Source organism: Colius striatus, chromosome 1 (assembly GCF_028858725.1).
Source record: "Colius striatus isolate bColStr4 chromosome 1, bColStr4.1.hap1, whole genome shotgun sequence".
Taxonomy (NCBI): Eukaryota; Metazoa; Chordata; class Aves; order Coliiformes; family Coliidae; genus Colius; species Colius striatus.
Window position 1 is genome coordinate 24222965 of NC_084759.1, and position 27984 is coordinate 24250948.

The 27984-nt window shown below is 35.7% G+C and overlaps 1 protein-coding gene across 15 annotated transcripts in view; it reads left to right on the forward strand.

The window, feature by feature from the left end:
- The window catches only part of NBEA (neurobeachin), a 499798-nt gene that overhangs the window by 425344 nt on the left and 46470 nt on the right, over positions 1-27984 (forward strand). For all 15 annotated transcript variants that reach the window (XR_009818508.1, XM_061993741.1, XM_061993751.1 and 12 more), the window contains 3 exons: positions 4299-4418; positions 15017-15169; positions 27513-27680. Coding sequence is in view for 14 of the 15 variants with exons in the window: in XM_061993741.1 (XP_061849725.1) it covers positions 4299-4418; positions 15017-15169; positions 27513-27680 (441 nt within the window). In the remaining variant the exon portion in view is untranslated. The remainder of the gene's footprint in view (positions 1-4298; positions 4419-15016; positions 15170-27512; positions 27681-27984) is intronic.

The following is a 27984-nucleotide window of genomic DNA, read 5'->3' on the forward strand; positions in this document are numbered from 1 at the left end:
AGTCTTAGCTTCAATTTGATCCTGAGTTTGGTATCCTCAAGTCTCTGCCTCTGTTTTGTCATTAATACATTTTTTATCGGCAGTATACTTTTCTCCTGAGTTCTTTTGTGTACTAAGAGTGTCCAGTGAAAATCTGTCTTTAAAAGGGACATACATCCTCTTATTTTCAAAAATACAACACTGACTTAACATGTAATATGTTGAAAATACTGCTGATTACATAAACTATATTAATTCTTTTATTCATTTTTGTTTGCCTTTCATTGTTCTTAGTAGAATGGGGAGTAATCCTTAACTGAAGCTATGAGCTACTAGTGCATCAGAAAAGCTCCTCTTTGTGTTTTGTATGAGCTGATTGCCCAAGTCTAGGTATGCTCCATTCTGTTCTGCAAGAATACTACAAGAAATGTGAAGGCAGTTTCAGGATAGACAATTGTTCAGCCTTGTCAGGCCATATATCAGATTGGTTATGGTCACTTCTGAGGGTTATACAACTGACACCAAAACTCTCCCAGAGCAAGATAATGCATGTACCTTCTTGCTGTACATGCCCACCCAACTCCCTCTGCACCCTTCCCATCTCCCCTCGCCAATTGTGTGCAATTGGATGCTCTCAGTAGTTGCTGTTGAAGAGGTTCTAATAGAGACCAGTGTTAGAGAGTATAATTATCTAACATGCTAGTCAAGAGGTTTGTAGAGAATAATTGATTTCCAGTTTCTATTACAATGACCAAGTACTTGTATGAGGTAAAAGAAATACTGATTTTATCATGAGTCGGGCCTAATAGAGATAAAAACCAGTTTTTAGTGAGATTCAAGGGCAGGGCAGATGTAAAATCCACTTGTAAGCAGAACTGAATCTGCACCTCCTTTTTGATAGGTGCAGCAGGACAGTCAGATATATCGAACAAAAGGTGTATGTCCCTCTGATGAAATCCCCAATACTCTCTTTTTCTCCTCTTACAAAACACTGAAAAGGCATTTTTGTTTGACATTAGATGTCTCAGAATGACACGTCTTCCTCCTTCCTCTCCTCCTCCCACCATAAACGATTCAAATGGGACTAGGCACTGTTTAAAGGGGATGGAGGGAGAGACATGCTGCTGAATGGAAAAATTCCTTGTTCCCACAGCTCAAGCTTGTGTTCATCGTACTCAAGTACCCTACAAATTTCTCTTCTTGTTGGCAGTGAACGAGGCATGAATTTTATGCAGAATGTTAGGAACAAGTGAGATGGGATTATAATGAAAACATTGTGCAGCTTTCACAGCAACAAAATCTTTACATGAAATGACAGTAATCTGTATCATAGAATAACAGTATTTAAATGAGTGTATTGAATATAGATATCAATTATATTTATATAAGAACTTGACTTTCCAGAGAATAAAAATTACCTTAAAATTATGTGAGAGGTCTGAGATAAAGCAACTGAAAGCTATGAATTCCTGCTAAGGATTAAAAAATCCAAAAAGATAGGCACAACAGGTTATAGCAGGATAACATAATAGGGCACCCTGTAGTGCTTAGCTATTAAAAGTTTAATCCTTGATTATGAATTTTATTGCTTTTGTGTATTTGTCTCAGATGCTTAAAATAATGTTGTCATGGAATTTTGGATTAATATTTTTACATAATTTATTGTAGTTCCAACATTTTTCTGCTTTTTAAAAATCCATCGTGTCGCATTTCAGAACTCAGCAGTGGCTTACAGTCTACTCCACAATGATGTTCACAACAAATTACACGTATCATGCAAAGAAAAAATGAGATAGATAGGGGCTGATAGAAGACAGAATTATTTGTGCTCAGATCAACAACAAAAAAAGTTTTTCAGTATGAGTAAACCAGAAAAATAATTTAGAAAAAAATTGCTATTGCAAATATATAAACAGAGGTTTGGGGAGATGAATTTAGTTAAAACCAAAATAATTCTAAATTTAAAAGAATGTAGAGAAATGTAATGTTAAAATTCTAATATTAATAGAATTTTAGCATAAATTACTGTAATCCAGTTCCTGTGTATGTTGTTTTTGCTAGCTCTGGGTCTGAATAATACACTTATTCATTTATATTTTACATGAAGTTCATTATAAGGAGCACTGTAAAGTCTAGATGCACATAAACTTATCATTTCTTTCAGTACTTTAGCTCATTGGGATACTTTTATGCTGCTTACCAAGTTGAGCTACTGTTAAATTTTAATATGCTGTTGAAATTATGAACCTCTTCATCACTTGCCATTCACTTTTTCAATATTCATGGGTGCTAGTAAAGTCATTAGCAGTGGGAGTTAGAGTCCTCCACAAAAAAATGATACTCTGATGATTTTGTATTGAATTTAATTAGTTTTAATTAATCATTTGACATCAGTCAGAATTCTCTGATGGGAATAAATATATTTCTTCGATTGTTACCTATTCCTTTGAATGTGTCTTTTTAAAATTCTGAATGTTTCAAGAGAAAAATATCTATGGAAAAAATGCCAATCATTCAATTGGCAGTAGAATATCTTGCATTATCATAATGAAAATGATCCCACCTTTGCACCAAGAGACACTGCAATTTAAGATATTGTCTCTGGCTAAAAAAAAAAAAAAAAAGAACAAAAAATATGTTTGTCCAAATAGAAACAATTCCCTTAAGCTACTTCAAAGGTATTGGCATAGTGTGATGAAGGTAAGAGAGAGATCCCTTTCCTTCTCATTTAGATTCTTTTCTTTCCAAAAAAAGTAGCCTGTATATATGAGTACCAAAAGTAACATTGTGTATGATAGAAAAGATTAATTGGGAAGACATGCCAAATAAAAATGAGAGAAACAATGGTCACTGGAAGTCTGAATTCACTCTTTCATTTTCCTCTTCTCTTTTGACTCTTTCTCTGCCTTTGCATCCATGATTTTCTTATGCATATTTTTCATATGCTAGTTTCCAGAGCACTGGAACAAGCTGCCCAGAAGGTTTGTGGAGTCTCTTTCCTTGGAGGTCTTCAAGACCTGCCTGGACATGTTCCTATGCAACCTGATCTAGGTGGACCTGCTTCTGCAGGAGGGTTGGACTAGATGATCTCTAAAGGTCCCTTCCAACCCCTACCATTCTATGATTCTATGAATATTTTAATAGCTTTTAAATGTTATAAAAAATGAATTACATCAATGCTCTTATATTAGATAATTTAAAAACAATATGTATAATATAACATAATTCCCTCAAAATTTCCTTCTTAATGGAGGAGTTCCCTTCTGTGTTCAAAAGTTTCATAAAAGGAAATAAAAGCTATATAGAATAAAATTAAAGTAAGAAATGTGTAATAGTGTAAGAAGAATTATGATTTCATGTTTATGAACTGCTTTGATGAACAGAATTTATAAATCATCAGCACATGCAAGGAAATAAACTCAGGGGTGAATTTACTGAAAGAGACATTTTTTAAACATTCTTCATCAGACTGTAGCAAAGAGGAAGAAGTAGCTTCTTTCCATGTAGACATATTGCCAAATGTTAGTTGAATTAGAGAGCTAGCAAAATGATGCTATAAAACCAAGGAGTTAACAATGATGTTGATATTCAGGTTCTGCTGTCAAATCTACAGTGGAATGCAGTGACATAAAAATGATTTTTCCAGATCATCTAGGATCTTAGCTCTTGCTCCCCAAAAGTTAGTAACTCTTTCCATTTAATAAGTATTGAGAGTGTAGTTTCAGATAGAATTAACAAATGTAAAAACTCAAAATATTAAATCTCTTTACCTCTGCCCCAAGCTAATGATAAAGCTAGATATCCTGTAACAATAGTCTGTCTCTGACCATAGAACCATTCTGCCCACCATGCAAAGTGGAACCTACTGAGGTCTTTTAAATTAAATAAAAATGAAAGGACAATCCAGATGGGAGTATTTGAAGATTTTATTTTGACATATCATCTTAGAAAGAATAAAGAAAGCATAGTAAGATAAATAAAACTGAAAATGTTACAGTAAAGTAGGCAGCCATTGTGAACTGAAACTACTCTACATAGTTCTGCAACTGGTAGTTAATTATTCTTTTGGAAGACTGAATATATAAAATAACATTTCCTGTGAGAATTCAAGATATGTACCTGCAAAATGAGTTAGTGCCAATAAATGTATTGAAATATTTAATATGATACCCATTTATAGGTATGAGGTGACGTATTTTTCTTTAATTCTGTCTTTATGAAGTACTTTGATCTGCAAAAGTAATTTAGATTTTGTTAGAAACTTGCTGCATGATTCCTTCTACAGTTTTCCTAATCTGTCGTCATTTCATCAACTACAGGAGCCCTTTACAACCTTTTTTCTAAATGCAAATGATGGCAAGTTTGACCACCCAGACCGAACCTTCTCTTCAGTAGCCAGGTCTTGGAGGAACAGCCAAAGAGATACCTCAGATGTGAAGGTAACATATATATTAAATAATGATAGATGTGCATCTTCATTTACATTTTTTTGGTTTATGCAGCGACAAAAAGGGTTTTAAATTTCATATTCAGTACACTAAGTATTCTTTTAAAAAAAGATAGATATTTCTAATGATTAGTGTTCTAACAGAAACAAAGATTTTTTGAAGTTGAATGGACAAAAGGTGTTTTGGTTTTAGAGAACTGATCTAATTTAGATCAGATAATCAGGAGATGGAGAAAAGCCCAATAAATTGTCCTTTCCTGCTGTTAACTCAATATTTGGCCCACTCCATAAAACACAGCAGGAATTGGATTTGACCTTAAAGTGTCATATTGTTATAGCTTGCCTAGCTCTGGGTTTGCATTGCCTGGGGCAATTAATAAAGCATTAATGACAAGACCCATTTAAAATGTTGGCTTTTCTGTACAGCTTTAGCTTTTACTTGAATGTGCCTGAGGATATTATGCAACAATACACATTAGATTAAAACAACTTCTACACAATATATAGAAACAGCCGGAGAGCAGGGTGATTTTACTGTTGTTATTCCTTACCTATTGTTAAATACAAAGGGTTATTGTTTGTATACATGGGACCTTATCAGAAAGAACTCAAGATCTAATAACGTTTGGAATAATATGATTCTTTCTTGATTCTCAATTTATAGTAGTAAGACAGCAAAGACTGCAGTATACCATTAATTGTTCTTTTAAAAAACTGTTTATTTTGAAGGGAATGTATCTCTCTTCTGTTTTGATACTGCCACACATAGCAGGAAATGCCAAAGTCAAGGTCACGTTACCATTATATTTCTTACTTAAAAAAACAAAACAAGATGTAAAATTGTTGATTTATTTTTATTCCAGAGCTACGCTTTGCTTAAATATTCCAGAAACCCCAGAAGTGTATGTGGACAAATCATGTTGTCATTCAGTTACTAGTTCAAATAACAAATTTTAAATTGTATGGCCACCTTAACATATTGGAGAAAATGTTTTATAAAGAAAATAAATTAATCTAAACCTCTTACAACTCATTTCATGTTTGTTTTGCATCTCTGGAAGTCAATAGTATTTCAAGTACTATCATTGTTACTGTTGAAAGAAAAACAAAGGAAAATTTAGAACTTGAAAGAAATTCGATTTAATATCTTCTACATTTGTAAATGCAGCCATTTCTTCAAATTCAAAGTGCTGACATTTTTCCCTTTCAATGAAATCTGGTTTTCCTGGAATTCCACCAAAATATCTGGGAAAATGGCTTTCTAGGAATGGGACTGAAACAAAAGATAAGAGCCTTAAACTGAGGAATAAGGAAAGACAGTTGGAAGTCACTGTAATCTTCTTGTCTGGTTTTAGTACACAGGAGGAGAGCGGTTAAATACATAAAAGTATTGCAAAAGATAAAGGAATGTCTGGGGACAGCTGGAGAGATGGTATTCAACTATAGTATATAATTACTGAAAGGATTATTCCTAAACTAGCAACCAAATGAGTTATCAGTATTTGTATAAAAATACCAAGAGACTTGTGAACCAGGTGGGTTAATTGAAAATGCTGCTTCCAGCTATTGCTAGAATGAAGGAAATATGGAGGTTTGCAGTTGAATTACAAATTGTATTAGTATTTAAAAAACAAAAATCAACACTAAGTTATTAAAATAAAATAAATATTAAAATGATGCTCAAAACCAGATACTCAGCTTCAGAAAAGGAAGACAAAAAGTGAAGACGTATAGCTATGGACTTTAATGTCATTGAATTTAAAAAAAGAGAGCTGGCAATAACGCAAATAAAATAGTAACAGTTAAAAGTCAAAGTTGCACTAGGGGAAAGACTGTAAAATCAGTATTCTTGAATACATTTAGGAGTCTACTGTAGAGCCCCAGAGTCAGATGTATACTTTTCTGTTATGCCATTAGAAAGAGAAATGCTACTTGGAGCTAAGTCATTACAGAAAATCTAATATGGGAGGCACAGATGAGGTATGTTAGCCAATAAACATTTTCTCCAGACAATCCCTGACCTGTTTGTGCAGGAATGCTTTAGGGATTAAGAATACTGTTTAAAATATGGTTTTGTTAATTAATGAAGATACAGGGAAGGTGAGTTTAGAAATTAATCTTGAAATTATTTATTATGAGTTGATTCAGCTTAAGGTAAAAATACATAAATGAGCAGATTTGAAAATAAACTGAATCTTTAAGAAATGCTGAAATAAACAGGCAAAGTTCATAAGCTATCTAAATAAAAAAATAAAAACAACTTAGAAATGAGAGATTTAAAAAATATTTTTAATACCAGCATTCAATGTATTGCATCATCAAATCATTTATTGTATATTAATACAAAGCCACTACTAAAATGTCTACTGAAGTCTACTTCTATAGCCTAAGCAAAGTGTGTCAATGCGTTGCTGTTTCATATTCAGTTTAACAACGAAACGAAGATCAACAGAATGACAGAAAGCTTATAGTGAGACTGAAGCTTAACAACTAGAATATCTAACTGCATCTAAAGTCAACCTGAAACAGTCTGATTAGTCATTTGTTTCAGAGCTCATATGTTCTTGGAGAACACAAGGTTTTGGGTATTCCCTTGATCATCTTTTAGTATGTATTCGTGCTGGATAAAGCAAATCCTTAGTCTTTTCTTTGCTGAGAACTAGAGGAAGTATCTACTCAAACTGGAGGGAACCATAAGAAAAGCAGCAAATGTGTTTAAGGAGTTGGATATGGAAAGAAAAAAATATTTATGTGTGGGGTAATTAACATCTAAAAGTGTGGAATATATGAAAGAGAGAATAGTTTTTTGTCAGAGAATAAAGAGGTAAACCTCAGAGGAAAGGGATCAGAGCTGAAAAATGCTTACTTAACCAACAGAATATGAAAAGTTAAAGTGAAATTGAGTATTCTCAGAATTTTAATATCCTCACAAGAGAAAGTGGTAAAATCCTTATTTCTCGAGAGTCTCAGAAATGTAGACTGACAAAACACTGGAAAAACATCAGGGACAATCATGAATTGGCAAGAGGATGTGCTAGTTGACCCTTTAGGCCCTTTCCATTTGTAGAGTCTGTGTTTCTTAGCGATAAATCAAGAATAAGTATAGCAGCTAATTGTTGCTGTTGTTTGTTGCTTAAGATCTTAATGAACTACATTTCTCAATGCCATGACATCAGGGCCAACTTTTCCCTGAGGCCTTGGAGTTCATTCTCAAAAAGGATGGGAAACTGAACTATTATTAATACTACAAATACTGCATTTTTTTCCAGATTATTTGTGCTACTGCTTGGAATGTCTTACAGGCTTTTAAAGGATTTTAATCAAGTTTTCAGGGACTGGAAAAGCAGCAAGGTTTTGAGAACCACCGAGAAAATCCCTCAAAATCTTTACTCATTTTGCCTACTCTTCCAAGAGCAGCAGCTGCTGTCTTGCAGAAAGAAACACTTCAGCTCATGAGAGTGTGAAACATCCAAAAATTCATATTCTGTCTGGCAGTTTCTACTATTTATCTAGCAGTCCTGCGAGAAAGTAGATAGTGTGCAAAAGAGAACATGTATAGAGGTTGCGTATGAGTACAAAATCTTAAAATATGTTCTCTGTGAAAGAGTTTTGCATATTTGTGTATATTCTGGCTGCACACACAGTTACAAATGGGCGTCTTTGGCAGTGTGGATTCCCACGCAATATACACACTGTAAATTGTTTTCCCACCCTAAAGATTTTTTGAGACTTTATAGTAAATATCAGGCGCATGGAAAAAGGCCTGTCCATCAAAGCAGCAAACTTTGAAAACCATTAGGAATAGCAAGTGTTCATTATTCATGTATTCCTTATCATATATTTGAAATTCATCTGAGCTGCTTTAAGTACATTTAATCTCTGATCTCACTAATCTCGTTAATTACTGTGGCACAGGTTATGAAGTAATTTAAAAACAGCGTGTGTAATGAATTAATCTGACATTCATCTATACTATGTATTGGAAAATGGCCACAAGTTTTCCTTTCAAGTACTTTATTAAATAATTACATGAATTGCTTTAATTCTTTATTGGGAAGGTCTAATATAAAAAAATCCTTTCAAAATTCATTCTCTTACAAAAGTAAAATCTTTATTATGACTTTTTTTCATCAGTTGTTCAAGAAAGAGGACTATAAGGTACTTTTTTCTTAAGTGATTATGTAATTTCTGAAGTACGTCAGTTTTAACTAGTAAATTTAAATTGTTAGGCAATGCAGACACTTCCCACAACAGTGTTCTTTTTCAGCCTCAGTGGTGTTTTAAAGAAACATCTGAACTACTTTTAAGAAATTCTGCCTTAAAATTAAAAAAAAATCCCCCGAATACATGACACAAAATAATGTGTATCTATTTAGGAAGCTTCAGTTCTGTTGGTCAGTCTCCTTTTTTCTCACTTGCATGTGTCATCTTTGGCATTCTCTTATTTTCTCTATTTCTAACTTTCCCCTCCCTCCTTTCCTCTCTCCTTTTGTGTACACATAGTCTCCTGTGGTACTAAATTATTTCACACTGAGCTAATGAAAACAGAACTGTGGCAGTAGCTTGATCACTCTGAAAAACATGCTGTAATTGCTACATCTTGAATTGTGGCTAAAGGTACATCACCTCTGAAAAATGTAGCATATGATAGGTTATTGCTCAAAAGCCTCTTATGTTTGAGCTTTTTCTGTTCATTTTCAAAGAAACTTGTTCCTCTACAGTGGATGAAACAGAATTAATATGGTATGTGCTATGTTAGAGTGGTAACACACAAGGGAGAACCTGGATAACAGCGTTTATTTTATTGTGTCTCCCTTTATCAACATCGACCTTCTCTTGAGATAATCAGTACAAGCTGGAGGAAGAATGAATGCTCATGGAGTGACCTTTGAGGAAGCAAGTCACCCGGAAATGACCATAACTTGACCAGTCAGCTTTCACATTTTTTTCCTTTCCACTTCCCCCTTGCTCCAGTTTTTGGTAACACTGACTTCCCCAGAAACTCCCATTCAGGCACTAATCTTTCCTAATGCCTCTCAAACTTGTTATATTACTTTGTGAAAAGTGCATCTAGAAGTTAGAAAGGTAGCTCTGACAAAATGTCATTAACGTGCCTTCATGTGAATTAACGTGGTTAATGGAGGTACTCATGACTGACTCATTGACCCAGCACTAGGCTCTTGTGGAATTAATGGATGCCAGGGGATCGACCTTTTTGGGAGGAAAAGAAAGAAAGAAAAAGAAATGGCAGCTTTAAAACCTTGAAGTGAATTATATTAGAAAAGTGAAAACGTCTGGGTTGGATTTGATTTCATTGGGAGGCCATAAAATGGTATACCCTTAGCAAAACATATTAAACAGAAATGTCAGATTTGATGCAAGTGGTGTACAATTATGATAGTGTTAATAGTGGTCCTCCATCACCTCAAGACATATTTTAAAGTTTAATTTCTCAGCAGCTTGGATTTGTCACAGGCTTGTAAATTAGAAAATGCATTTGGGGATGTTTTCTTATATGAAGACACAAGGCATATAATACTGTTAACTATACCTTAGGGTTTTAGTATAGCTATTAAAATAAAGTAGAGATCACATTTACAGACAAGAAATGTCTGTTATAATATTCATTTTACCTTTTTTTTTTTACACCCCTCAGTAGCTTTACTACGTCGTTGTTCATCCGAGAAGAGCCAAGCTTCTCAGGCAGTTTGAAAGGTAGCTGACTAATAAATGATGGAAAGCTAACCTGTCTTATTAGAAGTGTGAATGAAAGGGGAGCAGAGGAGGTTACCAGCTTGTGAAATGTCAAGGACAACTAGACAGAAATTACTGCAAATAGATTTAGATCACCAGAATCCTTATTTTTATTAACTCTTTGAACTCTAGATATTTATTGTTCTAAGAAATTACCCACGACAGGTTATATAGTAGAAAAGATTTATTTAGAACCTTTGATATGTTTTGGCAAGAGAAAAGAAACCAGTAAAATTTACTGAATTGTATTAGTTATTGCAAAATTATACATCAGGTGAATGGCATACAACAGCCATGTGCATATAAAAATCTTAACAAGTCTGTAAATATTTTAAAAGTACCAGACTTTTAAAAAATATTGATCTTCTGTTACTTTTTTCTTTGCATTCCCTCATTTTGTGCCTGCAAACTGATGTAACTTTTGGGGAAGATTTTTATATTCTTTTTTGTGTTTTCCTTGCTATCTTGATTTATTCTGGCTGACTCAATGTTTGTGGTATAGGAAGAAAGTATTTAGAGATTTGTCTTCCATGAACATTTATAGCTTGAAAAATAAACTTCTTAAAATCATGGTAACTTCAAACAAGCATTTCTTTGCATAGATCTGGCTTTTCCTTGACCTTTTGCCACTAGTGCTCATGAAGGTGCAACAGGAGTTTTAGAGATCTACTTGTCAACCGTTCTGTTTGTCAAGTGGAAAGCAGATTGAGAGACAGAAGGTCCTCTGTGTCCTATCCCCTGGTATAAATACCATCCCCAAGATACATTTTTCTTCTGCTAATTTCTGAGTTTCTTTACCTCTGTCTTCAACATGAATTTAACAACGACCTTCTAAAGTATGAAGCTGGTGATTTGTAAGCTATGTTGTATGGCAAATTGTGCATGAACGTGAATGGAAAATAGCAGAACCTGTCAGGAAAAGTATGCAATCTTAGTCTCTAATCTAAAGAACACAGAAGCTGATAAAAACATTTACATAGGAGTAAATTAAGTTGTGCAGTGTTTAGGAATAATTCTACTAACTAATTTGGGGAGATTAAAAGCGTATTTTACACATCCATAACTAAAGCTTAAGCAATGTAACAATACAGAAGGTAAAATCATTATCCTTGATTTGCACTTTTACCAGCTGAAAGGCTGTAAAGCTGGTAGGCTAATGCTTTCCAAACATGTAATAAACTATGCAAAGAGAAACCGGTAATTTGCTCACTGTATCTGGGATGGATTGATAGCTAGGACAAGGAAAAATGGTCTTGGGTTGTGTAATGATAGATTGAAGCTAGATGTTAGGTAAAACTTCCTCAGATGAAGAATACTGAAGTCAGTATTCTTCAGAAAAATTAGGCAGTTGCTGTCACTCAACTTCTGGGACAACAACGTAGACAGATATTGGGCAGGAAAGATAGTATAGCTGAACCTCTTCTGGAACGGAGGATTAGGCAAGGTTTCCTCTTTAAATGTTGCTCTGAAACAGTTATTTGAGGTATCTGTTCTCTCTGCTTAACAGGAAAAGCACTGAAAGAGCTGTCTCTGTCTAGCCATAATCTTTATTAGAATGTGAACTGACACAAACTGCTTTATGAAACAAAGAAAACTCAAACTCTGTCTGACAAAGATGTAAATATGTTTTGAAAATATTCTAGCCTTTGCTAGTGTTACCCTTTCCCTCCTCGTTGTGTTCATTCTTGCAACTTTCAACGGCTTCTTGGTTAAAGCAATTTTCTCTGGGCCCCAGTTGTCATCTTGCTATCTCTGTTGAGATTCACTTCTGTCTACCCCTTCCTTTTCCCAGCAATGTCCCAGTCTCCATCCTTTATCTGTCTGGTTCTTCCCACTTGTACTTCTCTTAGCAAAGCATGCTCAGGGACTTTGGGGAAGGAAGTGTTGGCCATTCGATCCTCACCCAGCCCCTGCCATTGGCATGAGGTAGAAGAGACAAATTCTTCATTTTTTTTCATAGCAGAATAGACAGTGAACACACAAAACCACACCTTTCTATCATACTATTGTATTTTCTATGCTTCTAAGCAGTTAAGTACACATTTTGAAGATTTTTCCAAATGTTCATGCTTTACAGTGTGCACAAGTTTTCATGTGTCTGTGTTTTAGTATATACTCATTCATTCTCTAGAATGAGAAGGGAGTGGATTTATATGAGCTGCTTTTAAGAGTCGTGATTTCTTAGTCTCATCAATTGTGGATATAGCAAAATTGCAAGAGGAATGCTACCAAAGAAAACTGAATGGTTAATGCAAAGTATGGGAAAAATATTAGTATCTGGGAAAAGTCATGTGCAACATTGTTAATATCTCAAGAAATGGTTCAATCCATACTAAAGTATCATACTAAAGTACTCAAATAAGCAAACAAAATTGTACATTTCACTAAAAATAACATCAAAGAGAATTCTTAGACTATAACACAATGGGTTTATTATTTTTTTTTTAATACTATGTTTAGCTTTGTTACTTTGACTAAAAGAAGAGCCCCAAAACCAGGAGGTGTGTGACTGAAACAAGGTTCTAGAGAGAGTGTTATTTGAAGAGGATTTAGAAGCCTGGCACTGGTTACTTTCCAGAGCACAGGAATAAGACAGGTCAAACTAAACATATACAATACAATAAATCTTACGAAGAAACTTAATCACATGCTTTTATTTCTATTTATATTTTCTGCTATACCAGACAAGAGAACATTAAATTATACTGAAAGCACATAGCAACAAAGATAAAATTACTAAATGGAAATACCATTAAAAATATCCAGTGACTTAAATGCCTTTGTTTCAAGATACTGCTGAAGTCAGGAAGTTAGTAGATTTCAGTTAAACACTGAATGTATTTCTGAGTAGCACAAATCTTACAGAGACATTAGATGTAAAAGTTCACATTTAGGTCCTAGAACACTGAAAATTGAAAAAGACATTGTAAGAGTTAATGTATCTTTGATGGAATAAAAAACTTGCTGTTTGACATTACAGGTTAGTACACTACCATGTTGCATTAAAAAAGGTAATAATTAAAAACAGTGGTATGGGTTTCAAGGCTTTTCTACAAAACAAAGGTAAACGTTGTGCACTTTTTTCTTTAATGAATTCTGTTTCATTTTAATCTTGACTTTCAATTCAATTTTGACATAATATTTCTTCATGCTGATGTCCTTATGAATTTTTCTTTTCTTTAACCAATGCTCTTACCTTGCCAGTGATTTGTGTGATAGCACATGTGTGGTTATGGCCAGATCTTAGTCCCAAGTTAGTAGTAGTTTCTTGAGCCCTAGGAAGATTAATGTCTAATTTTTATCCAACTGTGAGGAGGGTTCATTTTTTCTTTGGGTTCCATTAGGGAAAACCAAAGGGCTTCCTTGAGAACCTGAGAGTTAGTGAATTCTGCTTAGGAGAAAAGAGGGAATTTTGCTTCTGGAAATACTCTGAGTAAATTGGAGATCTATAATCAAACTTAAGATTTTTTTTTTTTTTAACTTATAGAATATTCAGGATTGCTTTTAGTTTATCTTTGCTCTAGCTGTGGTTTTCTTATTTCCTTCATGTGACATAATAAATTTTTTTGATTTTCTGAAATTACAACTGGTTTCATAATGAGTTATTCAAGCTTAGACATGTCTCACTTGGTTAGTATTTTGCAGTGGTTAGATATTCATTAGCATTGCATTTTAATCTTATCTTTATTCTGACTGTAGTACATAAAAAATTATGTAAAGGAGCAAGTAAATTGCTTCCCTAAAAAATTGTAACACAAATATTCTTTTTTTTTTTAAAATTAATTAATTTGCAAGGCTATCTAGGCTTTAACTGCTTTATTCTCTGTGGAGTTGCAGATCAGATTTAATTAGTGAAGTTTGTGTCTGCAGTGATTTTTTTTTTTTTTACACTTCACATATCTGCAGCCTTTTGAAAAGACCACAAAGAGACTCAGATTTCAGGTGCTGAGTCATCAGTTTTGATCATATTACACAACTGAATGCCATAATGCTTTTAACATTGTATTTTAGTGAATTTCATCCATATCTTAATGTTAGAAAAGAGAGAGTGGGCTTTAAAGGATTTGTGTTGTTGCAGTTCAATACTTACTGCTAAAATAATAAGCAGCAAGAAATGGTGACATTTATTATCTCAAAATGCATTTCTATTTCAGTATCTTGGAAAATGGAAAAAAACCTTCACACCTTAACTTGTCTATATTGTACTAATACAGTGCCACAGATCCTTGCCATTCTGTTGTTGATCTTTCACAGTTTAAATTGAATGTATTTCTGGTTTAACAACATTTCTTGTACTGACTTTTTTTCCTCTCAATTTATTTAAAAATTTTTCTTAAAGTAGAAAAAAAAAGCAAATCATCCACCCCAAATTCTTTTTCCTTACATAGATAATCAGATTGCCACATTTTCTTATGCAATATATGATTACTAAGAAAGTAATACAGTGTAATATCATCATCTTTCCCCCTTTTTAGGTAGTTTATTTAAATGTTGGTTAAAAAATCCAGCACATTTATAGCATTGAAGGCTTAATATACAGTTTCTTGTATCTATTTTTCTGAAGAAGTCTTCTTTATTGAGATGCGTTGTTTTTCCACAGTTATGCTTTTCATAATCCCAGATAGGGAAAAAGCAAAAATTGAGTATTTCATTATAACAAATATGTTTGACCATATGTAAAAGAAAACAGACTATAAAATTTCTTAAACAAATGCATAGAAACATGAAAAAAAACCCCGAAATGCTTTAATGTGTACAACAGAACCTGATTCTGGCGGCACCATTTGACATCTTTGTATAAATGTGAAGTCTCATTTTGTGTTTTCTTCTTGCTAGGAGTTAATTCCAGAGTTTTACTACCTACCAGAGATGTTTGTCAACAGCAATGGCTATAATCTAGGAATCAGGGAAGATGAAATTGTTGTGAATGATGTTGATCTCCCTCCATGGGCCAAGAAACCTGAAGACTTTGTTCGTATCAACAGGATGGTAAGCTGCACTGTTGTTTAGCCTAAGTAATGAGTTCTGTGTTTTAACAAGCTAACCTATTGCTGGTTTTCATCTCTTAACAACCAGATCTATGGAAATAAAACATAAAGTGAAGAAGAATTTGCATTCAGTCTTGCTTTGCAGAACCCTTTTTTTTGGCAAAAAGGGATTTACTCTCTCATGGGAAAGCATCAGATAGAAATGAGCTGGACAATGTGGGTTGGCCTGAAAAATTTTAGTCAGTTCCTCCTCACCACCTCCTACATTAAAAAAAAAAAGGAAAAGTTTATTATAAATGTTGATATCATGCAAGATACAATATATTCCTTACCCAGCTGAAGCTATGCATCAAATATGAAATGGAAGTATATAAATGTGAAAAATGAGTGAACAACTGCAGTCTCTGAAGAAATTTTGCAAAAAAAACTGCTCTGATGTAAATCACCATGAAGTATGCATAATTTAACCATAAAAATCTATCTTTAATGTATATTTTTTGCTTTAACGTGATAGATAATTATTTCATTAATGGTAGAGTTAACATGTATATGTACTTCCAGTAATTTTTAGAAAAAACAAGGTATATTCTGATGTTTTGACCAGCGACAGTGCAGCTCATGGTTCTATTCTGGAAACGGATCTTCCTAAAAATACATGCTGCTTGTTTTGCTTATAGAGTCGGAACTGTACTTTCAATAAGCTATGGGTTTTCATACAGTTCCAGAACTGTTGAGCTGGTGCATTATTCTTTACAGTGCTTTTGTGGTAGAATTTTAAGTTAGCAGTGTTGTTTTTCTTCTAATTGGTTTGTCAGTTTAGTTTCAAGAATTGTCTATTTAATGAAAATTTTTTCTTCAAGAGTTGATAGAAGAATAGAAGAATATTATAAATACAAACCTATTCCTGAATGTATATGATTTAGATGTGTCCTCTATTTAGAAAATTAAATGGTTTAAAATCTGTATAGTAGTCTCCTAAGGAAGTGATGGCAACCTCTTTGCTTTAGGCATACGAAATCCACTGTTCAAAGCATGAGAAATGTTTTCCAGGGAGCAGTCCATTGACAGGAAGAAGCTGAACCACATTTTCCTTTTTTGCTTGACTGATTTCTTTTATAGCCGCATATATTGTAATGTTCTTTTTAAAAACAAGTAATTGTCACAGCTGGTGGCGATAAAATCAAGTGCAATTTTACTAGCAAAGGAGGTGGCCTCAAAGTAATACTATGTGCCATTAGCATTAGCATTCTCAGGTGTGGGAAGCACAATCACAGATACATGTCTCCAGAGTGCCTGTGTCACTGCACAGAGGCCTTTTTGGATTGTGACAGTGGCTAAACCCAAAGTGGGCCCAGAAATAAGCACATAAAGTTGTCCAAGAGGCTTAGTTTTGACATCTGCAAGAAAAGAAGTGTGATACATTAGTGAAGAAAAGATAAACAAACTGCCACCTATTGAGGAATGTGATGAGAAATACATATTTATAACTGCCTTTGGGAAATTTTATAAAGGATATTCCTTCTATATATCCTAAATTGTGTTTTATCCATCTTTCCTTTCCACAGAGATGGAACAATGAATAGGAGGGCAAAGACACTATGTGATAAGAGATCACTAGAATATGAGCCTTAGCTTAGGTTTATTGGATTTCTTTCATGCAATTTCTGCTTTTTGGAGAATAGCATAGGAGCTCTCTACAGAAAAATTTGTGCTGTTGAAGAAAACAGCTGCTTGCAGGAATTTAGAGTATAACATTTGTGCCCCTTCAGGACTATACTTTCAAGAAAGGGTGATAGTTAAAGGCTGAAAATAGTAAGCTGGAAACACTAAGCTGTAGTAGCACTAATGCCTGATTCCATACGTATGTAAGCATGCTCAGACTGCCAGGAGACAGACAGACCAATGTTAAGATTAGAGTAGTATTAGGATTACAAGCTTCAACTAATTGAGTACTTTGCAGATTTCTAAAATTAGAAATGATCTCACTACTGTATCATACCCTTCCTATACTGTCTTCCACCTCTGTCCCCACTGATTTGAGCATCATGTCGTTATTATGCAGTTTTACCTGGAGGCAGTTTCTTCATAGCCTTTATTGATCCCAATATCTGCCTTTAGAAAGAATATGATCAGTAGTTAAAATTCAATTCTCCACAGATACATGCCATCTTCATGTGAGCAGTCTGATGAAGTTCACAAAGATAACAAAGTTTGGAATTGCCTGGAAAACGTGAGAAAGAGGCATAGATTTCTTTTAATCAGATGGAGAAAAAAATCCTGAAAATCACTTTGGGAGAACAGAATTAAAGATATTCAATAAAAGCAGAAGTCTGGAAACAAAAAATAGCACCAAAAATAGAGCAATAGTGGGCGCAGAATGACAATTAACAGTAATTAAGTTAGATAAAACTCTGCAATTCTGTATTCATCAGAAATAATTGTATTTTGATGCCATCTATGGCGGATTGTTGCATCACATAGGCTGTAAACAGTTGTCCCTGTGTATGATTCTTTTGAGACTGCACCTGGAATATTGGAGTCACTTCTGGGCAAGTAGATGACAGAAACATTCACATTTGGATGCAGTTCAGAGAACAGAAACAAAGTGAATAACTTTGGGATATTTAAGGAGCATGATATATGCATATTTTTTTATAAAACTTATTATAAAGTAGCAAGTAGCTAAAGAAGGATAATCTCTTTCATGAAAATTCAGATAGTATGTGTAGTGAGAAATAATGAAATTACATTTTCAAGTGTCATAATTTGAATGTTTAAATTTATTTCAGAAAAAAACTTCCACATGTGTGATTTTATTAGAGCATGCACCAAACTGAAAGTCTGCTCTCTTTTCGGTTGTTAGAACTAGACAAGTTGAAGTAAGGAACAAATATAAAGGGACTGAAAAGTTTGATATTCCCTACCTAAGGTCTGATTCCATGCTTTTAACCAGCCAGCATAATTATTATTCAGTTAAGTCATCCCCAGGCCAAGCTTTGGCTGTTACACAAGAATCTCTATCTTGAGGAAAAAAAAAAAAAGAGAAGTAGCCTAGATGTGGTGCTGACGCATAAAACACAGCAAGCTTGAGCAAGCCTGGAATTTCAACAAAGACCTAGCAAAGCAAGCAGAGACCATGTTTACAGGAAAGCCACAGAAAATTGAGGAATATTTCAAGTGTTATCCTGATCCCTTGTCTAATGAAATCAACAGTGATCATTTTATTTCAGTGGAAGAGATTCTAAGTGATAGTGCATAACAAAGAGTAGGATCTTATTTTTCTCTAGCTGACAATAGTTTTTTTCTATTCATACACATTTTTTGATTGCTGCAGGCACATATAATGTGCAATTTTGTGAGAGCAAATGCAAATCCTTGTATGCAGCCTACTTGCACGTTTATGAATGTAAGTATTTTCTTTAAATATCGGCAAGAATACCATCATTTCATCCTAAGACTTACCAAAGCAAGTAGAAAACAGTCTAGAAGACATTACAGAGTCACAGTGACATAAATCAACATGATTTAACCACTGGCCTAACAAGCTTCACTAAAATTCTGTACAAATTAATAAATGGCACTCAGGGTTTTGGTGTTGCTTGATTGTTCACCTGGGTATTTTACACTTCCAACTAAAACACAGAAGTGGAAGTGGAAATGGTTTTCCATCAAAAGAGATTTCTTTAAACTTGTGAAAATTAGACTTCTTATAAAGACTGGAAAAGACGTTCAGTCAAATTACTTTTCAGACCTATTACAGTAGCTTCTAAAGCACTCAGTGTATACATCAGGGATTATTGTAGCAGTTTTATTTGTCCATACAAAGCTAGACTGATTACTACGGAGTTACTCATGAAACATTAATAAACCACTATGTTCAATGCTAACATGATTATGGTCTGACCTCGGCGATGGCACAAAGGACAGAAGCAGAAAGTGTCCATGATAACATTACCCTAATGCTAGGCTCATCAATCATAATCTCCCAGTTTACCAGGAAAAAAACACCCCACGCATAAAACCTTCCACAGATGTGCATCTGTAGTCCTACTCAGCCTCTCAATCCCCATAGACTTAGAGCAGTCCTGAGAGCCAGAAATAGAACAGATTCAGTCGGTAAGTCAAGCATGTTAAATCAAGGCAGGGAACACCACTGTGAAACACTGAAGCAGAGCTTTTATAATAAGCATTCTTTACTTTTGAAACAAAAGATGCAAGATTGTGCAATTCAGAGTTAATTGTAATGATACTTTCATTATGGCTTATGCATGTATTAAATTACTAATTACAGTGTTGAGTAAAATACATTCATTATAAATTATCTTTTTGAGAGACTAAATGGTGCCCTGTTATTCTTATACATATTTTGTTTCTATTACATAACTATTACTAAGGTTGAATTTTCTTTCTGTCTTTGAAATGATTTATTTGCACTCTTCTACCAATTACTTTTCTGTACAATTCCCTGGCTATTCAGAAACATGCATAGTATTTCATAATTAAAAAGCTTTTTGACTAGTCATTAGAAATATCTATTATAACATCTCCGTGCTATGAAGATCCAGAAGATTTATGTATTCTCCTCACCATTCAGCAGCAGTTGACATGCTTTTTTTACAAGATAAGCTGTAGATAAGATTTTGTATTACTTCCACAGTAGTAGTTTTGGATTTATGTATTGCCAAAGTTTCTTCTCAATGCATTTAAAACCCATTCAGCTAACAGGTTTCATTAGTGTTTAGAAATGGCAGTGTGGGGTTTTTTTAAACTTTGTAAATTGCTGAAGAATCTTATTTATATCTTGAAAACACTCATATAAAGGATCAGTTTCTGTGCAGACATCCCTAAATAACCCAAATCTGTGTCACTTACATGAAAATATTATTTTCTTTAAGCAAACATAGTTAATTTCACTTATCAGTATTGCCAGTTTTATTTTATGACAAGAGTCAAAGATTTTAGCCTGATAGTACAGGAAATGGTAAATGGGACAGAGAAATATTAGGTGGCGAGAATGTATATATTCAATGGCTGCAGAGGAGGATGGATGTAAAGGGAAATAAGAAAAACAACTCACAGGCTGAAGCAGCCAATGGTCTGTTATTGAACAGATCTACAAAACTGATCTTGCAGTAGTTTTTGAGGAAATATTTTTAAATACTCTGAATATAAATTAATAGCAAAATACTGTGGTAGGAGTTCTTGGAGAGACAGACAGCATATAGCTATGGAGAGAAGGGAAACAAGGCAGGAACTGCAGAAACAGGAGAGGCAGGTGCAGCTGTGGTCCAGATGAGAAGCAGCATCTGATCTTTCCTCTTCTCTGGTAACACAAAATACCTGGGTAACACAAAACATTGCGTTAGGTTGGAATAGCATATTTTATAAACCCAGAACTCCTAATACTTTACACAGCACATGCTGTGCATTGACATAAACCCCAATGCTTCCTGCTGAAATCTCCATAAAAAATAATTTTATTAAATTTGGATAGGCAGAGAAGAAAGTGTACAGTGTTCATACTACACAGAAATCTGAAAAGGACTGTAGTTATTGATCCCACTAAGCAGTAACTTGGCTTATGTTAGCTTTATTTAGGTTATATTTACTATAAATGAAAAATTACTGATGCCTGAGGTCAAATTTTCAGCCTTTGGAGCATGTGTCCATACACTTGCGGGCTAGCACAGGCAAAACACAGTACTTAAACTTCAAAATATGTATATACTAAATGTATAATAATGCTTGGATTTACCTATTAGCAATAAAAGTCACTCCATTGAAACCAGTATCATGGGAGAATTCTTCCTCAAAACAAAATCCAAACAAAGCCGCTATTTGGAAATGAAGCCCTAATAACAATAGTTCAAACAAGTTCTGTTTGAAAGTGTCTGAATAACTGTATTTTCTGTACATTTTAATTATAATAGAAAAAGCTGGATATTTCTGTTTAACAGTAAGAATATTTTTAAAACATAAATCATATTATGTAATTATATAAGTAATTTTTATTGCTTTTCTAAAGAAACAATTGTTTCCTTATATTTCATATTGAAAATATGCTCAAAAAATTAAAGCCACCCAAATCCTTTAAAGCCAAAACATTCTTGAAAACTGCTCTTCCTTAGAGCCGTCAACCAGCCTTTTTTAAGGATATTTTTGTTATCTTTTCGTGTATGTTGTTCCTACTGTACCTACAAATTATTTTTTGCGCAGAAAATTCCCTCACCCTATTCCCTACTGAGCTTTGCATATTCTCGAGAAGCCAAATGATGCACTGTTGACAGTGAACAGCTCATAAATTTTCAGGAGGCACTTACTTGGAGGGGGAGCAGCCTGTGCATTAGAACAAATTAGGGAGAGGATTTTGCAAGCATCGCATGAGCAGCATTGCAGGTGTGCTTGGGAGAGACACCAGCAAGCCAGGTCAGACCTGAAACCAGAAGCTTTCTCCTAACTGAGGCAAATTCAGGTTATAAAGCACAGAGCCTTTTCCCCATTGAGGGCCAAGTAGGACTGTGTAGCCTTTTGGTGACCTGTTCTTGACTGCACTGTGCCCAACACCATACACCCCAGGACAACCTGACAGATAAGACATGAATATCACACAGCACATATCGCAGCTATTGCAGCTCTGAGTTGGAAGCTGTGCAGTGCTGAAGTCCATGCAGAGCTACTCTCCTTCGCAACCCTGGCTCCTCTCTCTACCTGCCACATTGGTCTCTGACACAGCTTCTCTAGCATTAGTCATCCACCACACAGTGCCTGGCAGGCAGAGTGACATTAGCCTCCTTGAAACCACCAACATCCTCACAGCTCCCTTGACAGCAATTCTTCCAACTTCCAGTTTTGTATGGAGTTCTGAAATTTTTAGTTTAAAATAATTAAATTAATTCCTTACAAATTTCCCCAGTTTCCCTGAGAAACCAAGATTCTTCTCCAAGGAGGCCTATAAACATAGTACAAGGAATCTAATTGAAAAATTGGAGACAAAGGCCTGACATGCTGCTGCTAAAAAGTAGCTCATTTATGTAATAAGTTTTTAAAGAACTGTTCATCCATGTGAAACAGAAGGTCTGGAAAGCTACTGAGGTCACTAAGATCTTTTCTGGAATGACAAGCTGTTGAGTAAGGGCTGGTCATGGAGTTTCTACTAAAACTGCCTCAGGGAAACAGAACATAGACATTCAGCTCTCCTAACTTTGAAGGTCAAAGAACATATACTCCCCCCTGATCAGCAAGACTGACAAACTGGTAACAACAGATGAGGAAATGGCTGAGGTACTCAACATTTTTTTTACCTCAGTCTTCACTGACAGCCTCTCTTCCTACACTTTTTGAGTGGATGGACCTCCATGCAGACACGGGGGGAGCAAAGTCCCTCCCAGGGTAACAGAAGATCAGATTTGTGACCACCTGAGGAACCTGAACATACATAAGTCTATGGGACCTGACGAAGTATATCCTGGAGTCTTGAGAAAATTGGCTGATGCAGTTGCCAAGCCACTCTCCATAATATTTGAAAATCTGTGACAATCAGATAAAGTCCTCATTGACTGCAAAAGGGGAAATTTTGCACCCATTTTTAAAAAGGGTAGAAGGAGCTACTAACCTGTGAATCTCATGAGGTTCAACAACGCCAAGTGCAAGATCTTGCACATAGGTTGAGGCGAGCCCCAGTATCAATACAGGTTGGGGGATGAAGGAATTGAGAGCAGCCCTGTGGAGAGTACTTGTGGATGAAAAGCTGAACATTAGGCAACAATGTGTGCTCACATCCCAGAAAGTCAACTGTATCCTTGACTGCATCAAAAGAACAGTAGAGAGCAGGTCGAGAAAGGTGATTATCTCCCTCTGCTCCACTTAGATGAGACCTCACCTGCAGTGCTGTGTCCAGCTCTGGGGTGCCCAATGGAAGCGAGACATGGAGCTGTTGGAGAGAGTCCAGAGGAAGCACATGAAGATAATCAGAGTGCTGGAGCACCTCTCCTATGAGGAAAAGCTGTGAGAGTTGGGGTTGTTCAGTCTAGAGAAGAAAAGCTGCCAGGAAGGCCTTATGTTGGCTTTTCGGTACTTAAAGGGAACCTATAACAAAGATGAGGACAAACTTCTTAGGGAGAGGTGGTTTTAAACTAAGAAAAGGTAGATTGAGTCTAGGTATAAGGAAGATAGTTGTTACATTGAGGTCAGTGAAACCTTGGAACAGGTTGCCCAGAGAGGTGGTAGATTCCACCTCTCTGGGTGGAATCCAGGGATTTCCTATCCCTGGAAACATTCAAGGTCACATTGTTTGGGACTCTGAGAAACACGATCTAGTTGAAGATGTACTTGCTCATTTCAGGGGTGTTGGAATAACTGACCTTTAAAAGTCCCTTCCAACCAAAATTATTAAATGATTTTATGACAGAAAGAGCATGACAGAGGAGATAATGGCTGAAACAGGGGGAGTTTTAACCCAAGCATTTATTTCTTCAAATTTAGACCTGGGAGTCTTGGTTGATAATAAGCTAAACATGAGCCACCAATGTGCCCTCGTGGCCAAGAAGGCCAATGGAATCTCGGGATGCATCAAGAAGAGTCTGGCCAGCAGGCCAAAGGAGGTTTTTCTCCCCTTCTACTCTGCCCTGGCGAGGCCTCTTCTGGACTCCTGTGTCCAGTTCTGGGCTCCTCAGCTCAAGAGGGACAGGGAAGTGCTGGAGAGAGTCCAGCGCAGGGTCACCAAGATGATCAGGGGACTGGAGCATCTTTCATACGAGGAAAGGCTGCGGGAACTGAGGCTGTTTAGTCTGGAGAAGAGGAGACTGAGGGGAGATCTTATTAACATTAATAAATATCTAAATGGTGGGTGTCAGGAGGTTGAGGCATCCCTTTTTTTCTATTGTAGCTAGCAACAGGACAAGGGGTAATGGGATGAAGCTGAAACACAAAAAGTTCCACTTAAATATAAGAAAAAACTATTTCACTGTGAGAGTGAGGGAGCCCTGGCACAGGCTGCCCAGAGTTGTGGAGTCTCCTTCCTTGGAGGTCTTCAAGACCTGCCTGGACATGTTCCTATGTGACCTGATCCAGGTGAACCTGCTTCTGCAGGGAGGTTGGACTAGATGATCTCTAAAGGTCCCTTCCAACTCCTAACATTCTATGATACCATCCCACTTCTAAAAAGTCAAAAGTTTTACCATTTTCCTGAAGTACTCTCCATATTCTAGAAACAACAATGCTATTATTAGGCAAAGCAAATGTCTAACATTTTTTTTGTTAATTACTTTATAGTAAATAAATAATAGCTATAGAGGCAGAATAAACTTATAAATATGCAAAGTTTAGAGGAGGAAAAGAACAGTTAAGCTGCTTGCTGTAAGCTAGTTGAATATGGATGCTGGAAAGACAAAAGACTTTAAATTCTGTTTTAAGTTTTATTACATAGAAAGAAGCATTAAAAATTGAGCACTTAAAAGTTAGGAAATGCTTTATTTATGGTTGCTGTGGCATACTTAGTTTTATCCTTGCATGCTGACATCCTGCACACTAAATGAGGTAAAAGTCATATGAAAAAGATTATATGAGATAATGTGGTTGCTGACTATATCATGTTGCATGCACACTGTACAGTATAATTAAGGATCTAGCATTCCTTAATTGTTTATTGGGAGATATGCTTTGAAAGCAAATAGTATTAATTTAATAGTAGTTAGCAAGTAGTATTAATACTATTTAATAATATTTCTCACAATATACATATGATGATCTCTGAGTTTGAAAAGGAAACAATAAATTTTATATGGTCCTCTGCTAAATTTCTTTATAGCTTCTTATGATACACTAAACTTAAACTCTTGAAAACTGAGCTAGACCTGCTTGAGAGCAGGAAAGCTCTTCAGAGGGTCCTGGACAGGCTGGAGCAATGGACTGAGGCTAATTGTATGAGATTTAACAAGACAGTGTGCCAGATCCTGCACTTGGACCACAGCAATCCCAGGCAATGCTATAGGTTTGAGGCAGGATGGCTGGAAAGCTGCCCAGAGGTAAAGGACCTGGGAGTGTTGGTCAACAACCAGCTGACTAGGAGCCAGCAGTGTGCCCAGGTGGCCAAGAAGGCCAATGGTGTCTTGGCTTGTATCAGAAATAGTGTGAACAGAAGGGCAAAGGAAGTCATTTTTCCCTTGTAATTGACACTGGTGAGGCTACATCTTGAGTACTGTGTTCAGTTTTGGGCCCCACACTACAAGAGGGACATTGAGGTGCTGGAGCGTGTCCAGAGATGGACAACAAAGCTGGGGAAGAGTCTGGAGTACAAGTCTAATGAAGAGGAGCTGGAGGAGCTGCAATTGTTTAGACTGGAGAAGAGGAGGCTGAGGGGAGACATGATCACTCTCTACAGCTACCTGAAAGGGGAGCAGGCTGGGGTTTGGTTTCTTCTCCAAAGTAACAAATGACGGGACAAGAGGAAATGAGGTGCTGAGGGACATGGTTTAGTCATGAGCTTGGCAGTGTGAGGGGAGTGGTTGGACTTGATGGTCCAAGTGAAATGATTCTATGATTCTAGGTCAGCTAATAAGCCTGAGCCTTCCTATCCTTTTTCCTCAGAAATAAGCCATTGATTTTGGCAGCACAGAGAGTTCCTCTTCCACATGAATCATTACAGGGAGAATGTCTGAGGAATAGCTGTGTTGATTACCCAGTGAGCAAGACTCATGGCTTTGTCTGCAGCTATTCCTGCATGTGGGGCAGGGATCTGCTACCAGTGGGCTGGGCATGACATAGTACTACAACATCTGATGATTATTTCTGAAGCAGCTTCATTTTGATGTAAATTTGTAAAATGAAACCACAATTCTTTTGAAGTTTCTTCCTCTATAAAGTTTGAACTTTCATGGGGCAGACATGAAACTCAGCCCTATCTGGAAAGTGTTTTTTTGCTGAGTAGTGGCACTGTGCTAGAAACAATGGAGAAATTAGGATTTTTTGGGAAGAAAAAAAAAAAGCCACAGTGTTTGAGAATTAAAAATCTTAGATAATGTAATGTCAAGTGTTGCTGCCAGCTCTGTCTGTATGTAGTGAGCAGTAGTAACCTTGATAAGGCTGGTTTGGTTTTTTTTTCAGTATAACCCAGCCTCTTTCCAGTGGTGCCTAGTGAAAAGACATAAGGCAATGGACACAAAATGAAACACGGGAGATTCTCTCTGGGAATTAGGAAACAGTCTTTTGCTTTCACAGGTTGCCCAGAGAGGTTGTAGTCTCTGTCCTCTGAGATATTGAGAAGCCAGCTAGCTGTGTACAGTCCTAGGCAGCCTGCTCTGGGTGACACTGCCTGAACAGAGGTATTGGAGCAGGTTATTTGCAGAGATCCTGTCCAAACTCAGGCATTCTGTGATTCTGTAATGTATTTTTTTTCTAGCAAACTAATTGTTACTTCCCAGACCTGAGAACTGAACAGCACATGTTCTTATCAAAGGGAACTAGGTACATGATAATGTACAACAGAGATTCAGTTTGAGCATGGATATATGTAAAAACCTGGTCAATGAACTGTTACATTCATTTTAATATCAGTTCCTGTTTATCACAGTTCTCTGAAGATAGCATTAGGAAAGAAAGAATGAATGTGCCAAGATGCCATCTTAACAATATGATGAATCTTTTTAGGAGAATGATTCGCATATTCAGATATGGGCTTATGGGAAAATAGGACAGGTATTAATACTATCATCATTTCTTTGTCTAGAATTAATCTCTTTCCCTATGCTGAGCAAAGGAATAGCAATCCTTGAACCCTTTTTTAAACTAACTAGTCACAGCCTGTGTTTGCTCTGGTGCACCAAAGAGATGTGCACCATTTGTGTGAAAAATCTTTTATCCGTTGAGAAATCAGTTACAATTTACATATGGAGTTCAGAACCTCATTTTGTGGATACACCTTTTTAAACCTTAAGTTTCCATTTCAGATTTAGACCAGTTAGAACTAGTTGGAAATCTAGTTGGAAAACCGGGTTTTTTAAATTGTTTTCCCATTTTCTTTATTTTTTCTTGACAAATTATCTAACTTACTTGACAAGCCCGAAATGTAATAATTAAAACCCTTGCAGCTAGGACAAATACAGTAGCTGAGAAGAAAATCAGCATGATTTAAAGCTTAAGAAAAGAAAAATATCTTTTCATTATTTCTCTAAATAGTATCAGTTCTGTTTTTTTAATGTTTGAAGATTTTCAAATATATCAAATAAGCATGAACAGGAAAAGTAACGATATACATTATGTTTCCTCAGTTAGTAGGAAAAGGTAGGATGTAATTTAAGCATGAAATTGCAAGATGGAATTTACTTCCTAACTCTGAATTTCACTTGCAGGCCCTGGAAAGTGAGTTTGTATCATGTCAACTTCATCAGTGGATTGACCTTATATTTGGTTACAAGCAACGAGGACCAGAAGCAGTGCGTGCACTCAATGTTTTCCACTACCTAACATATGAAGGCTCTGTGAATCTGGACAGTATCACTGATCCTGTCCTCAGGGAGGTAGGTGTCTACTGCCTTTTCATTCTAAAAACTGCAGTCATCTCACAAGAATGATACTTTTCCCATCTTTCACTGCTGGAGAAAATTGCTGTGTGTGACTTGATTCAGAACTAAGGCCCTAGGTGATTTCAGAAACAAGTATTAATTAACAGTAAGACAGATGTCCCAAGTATTTAGTTTGCTTGAAGTTACTAATATATTTTATAGTCAGTTATGATATGGGAAACTGTAATGTAAATCCTGTAATATGTATTCTGTTACTTTTTACAATTGAGTTTTATTAGATTCACTTAGTAGAACTGCA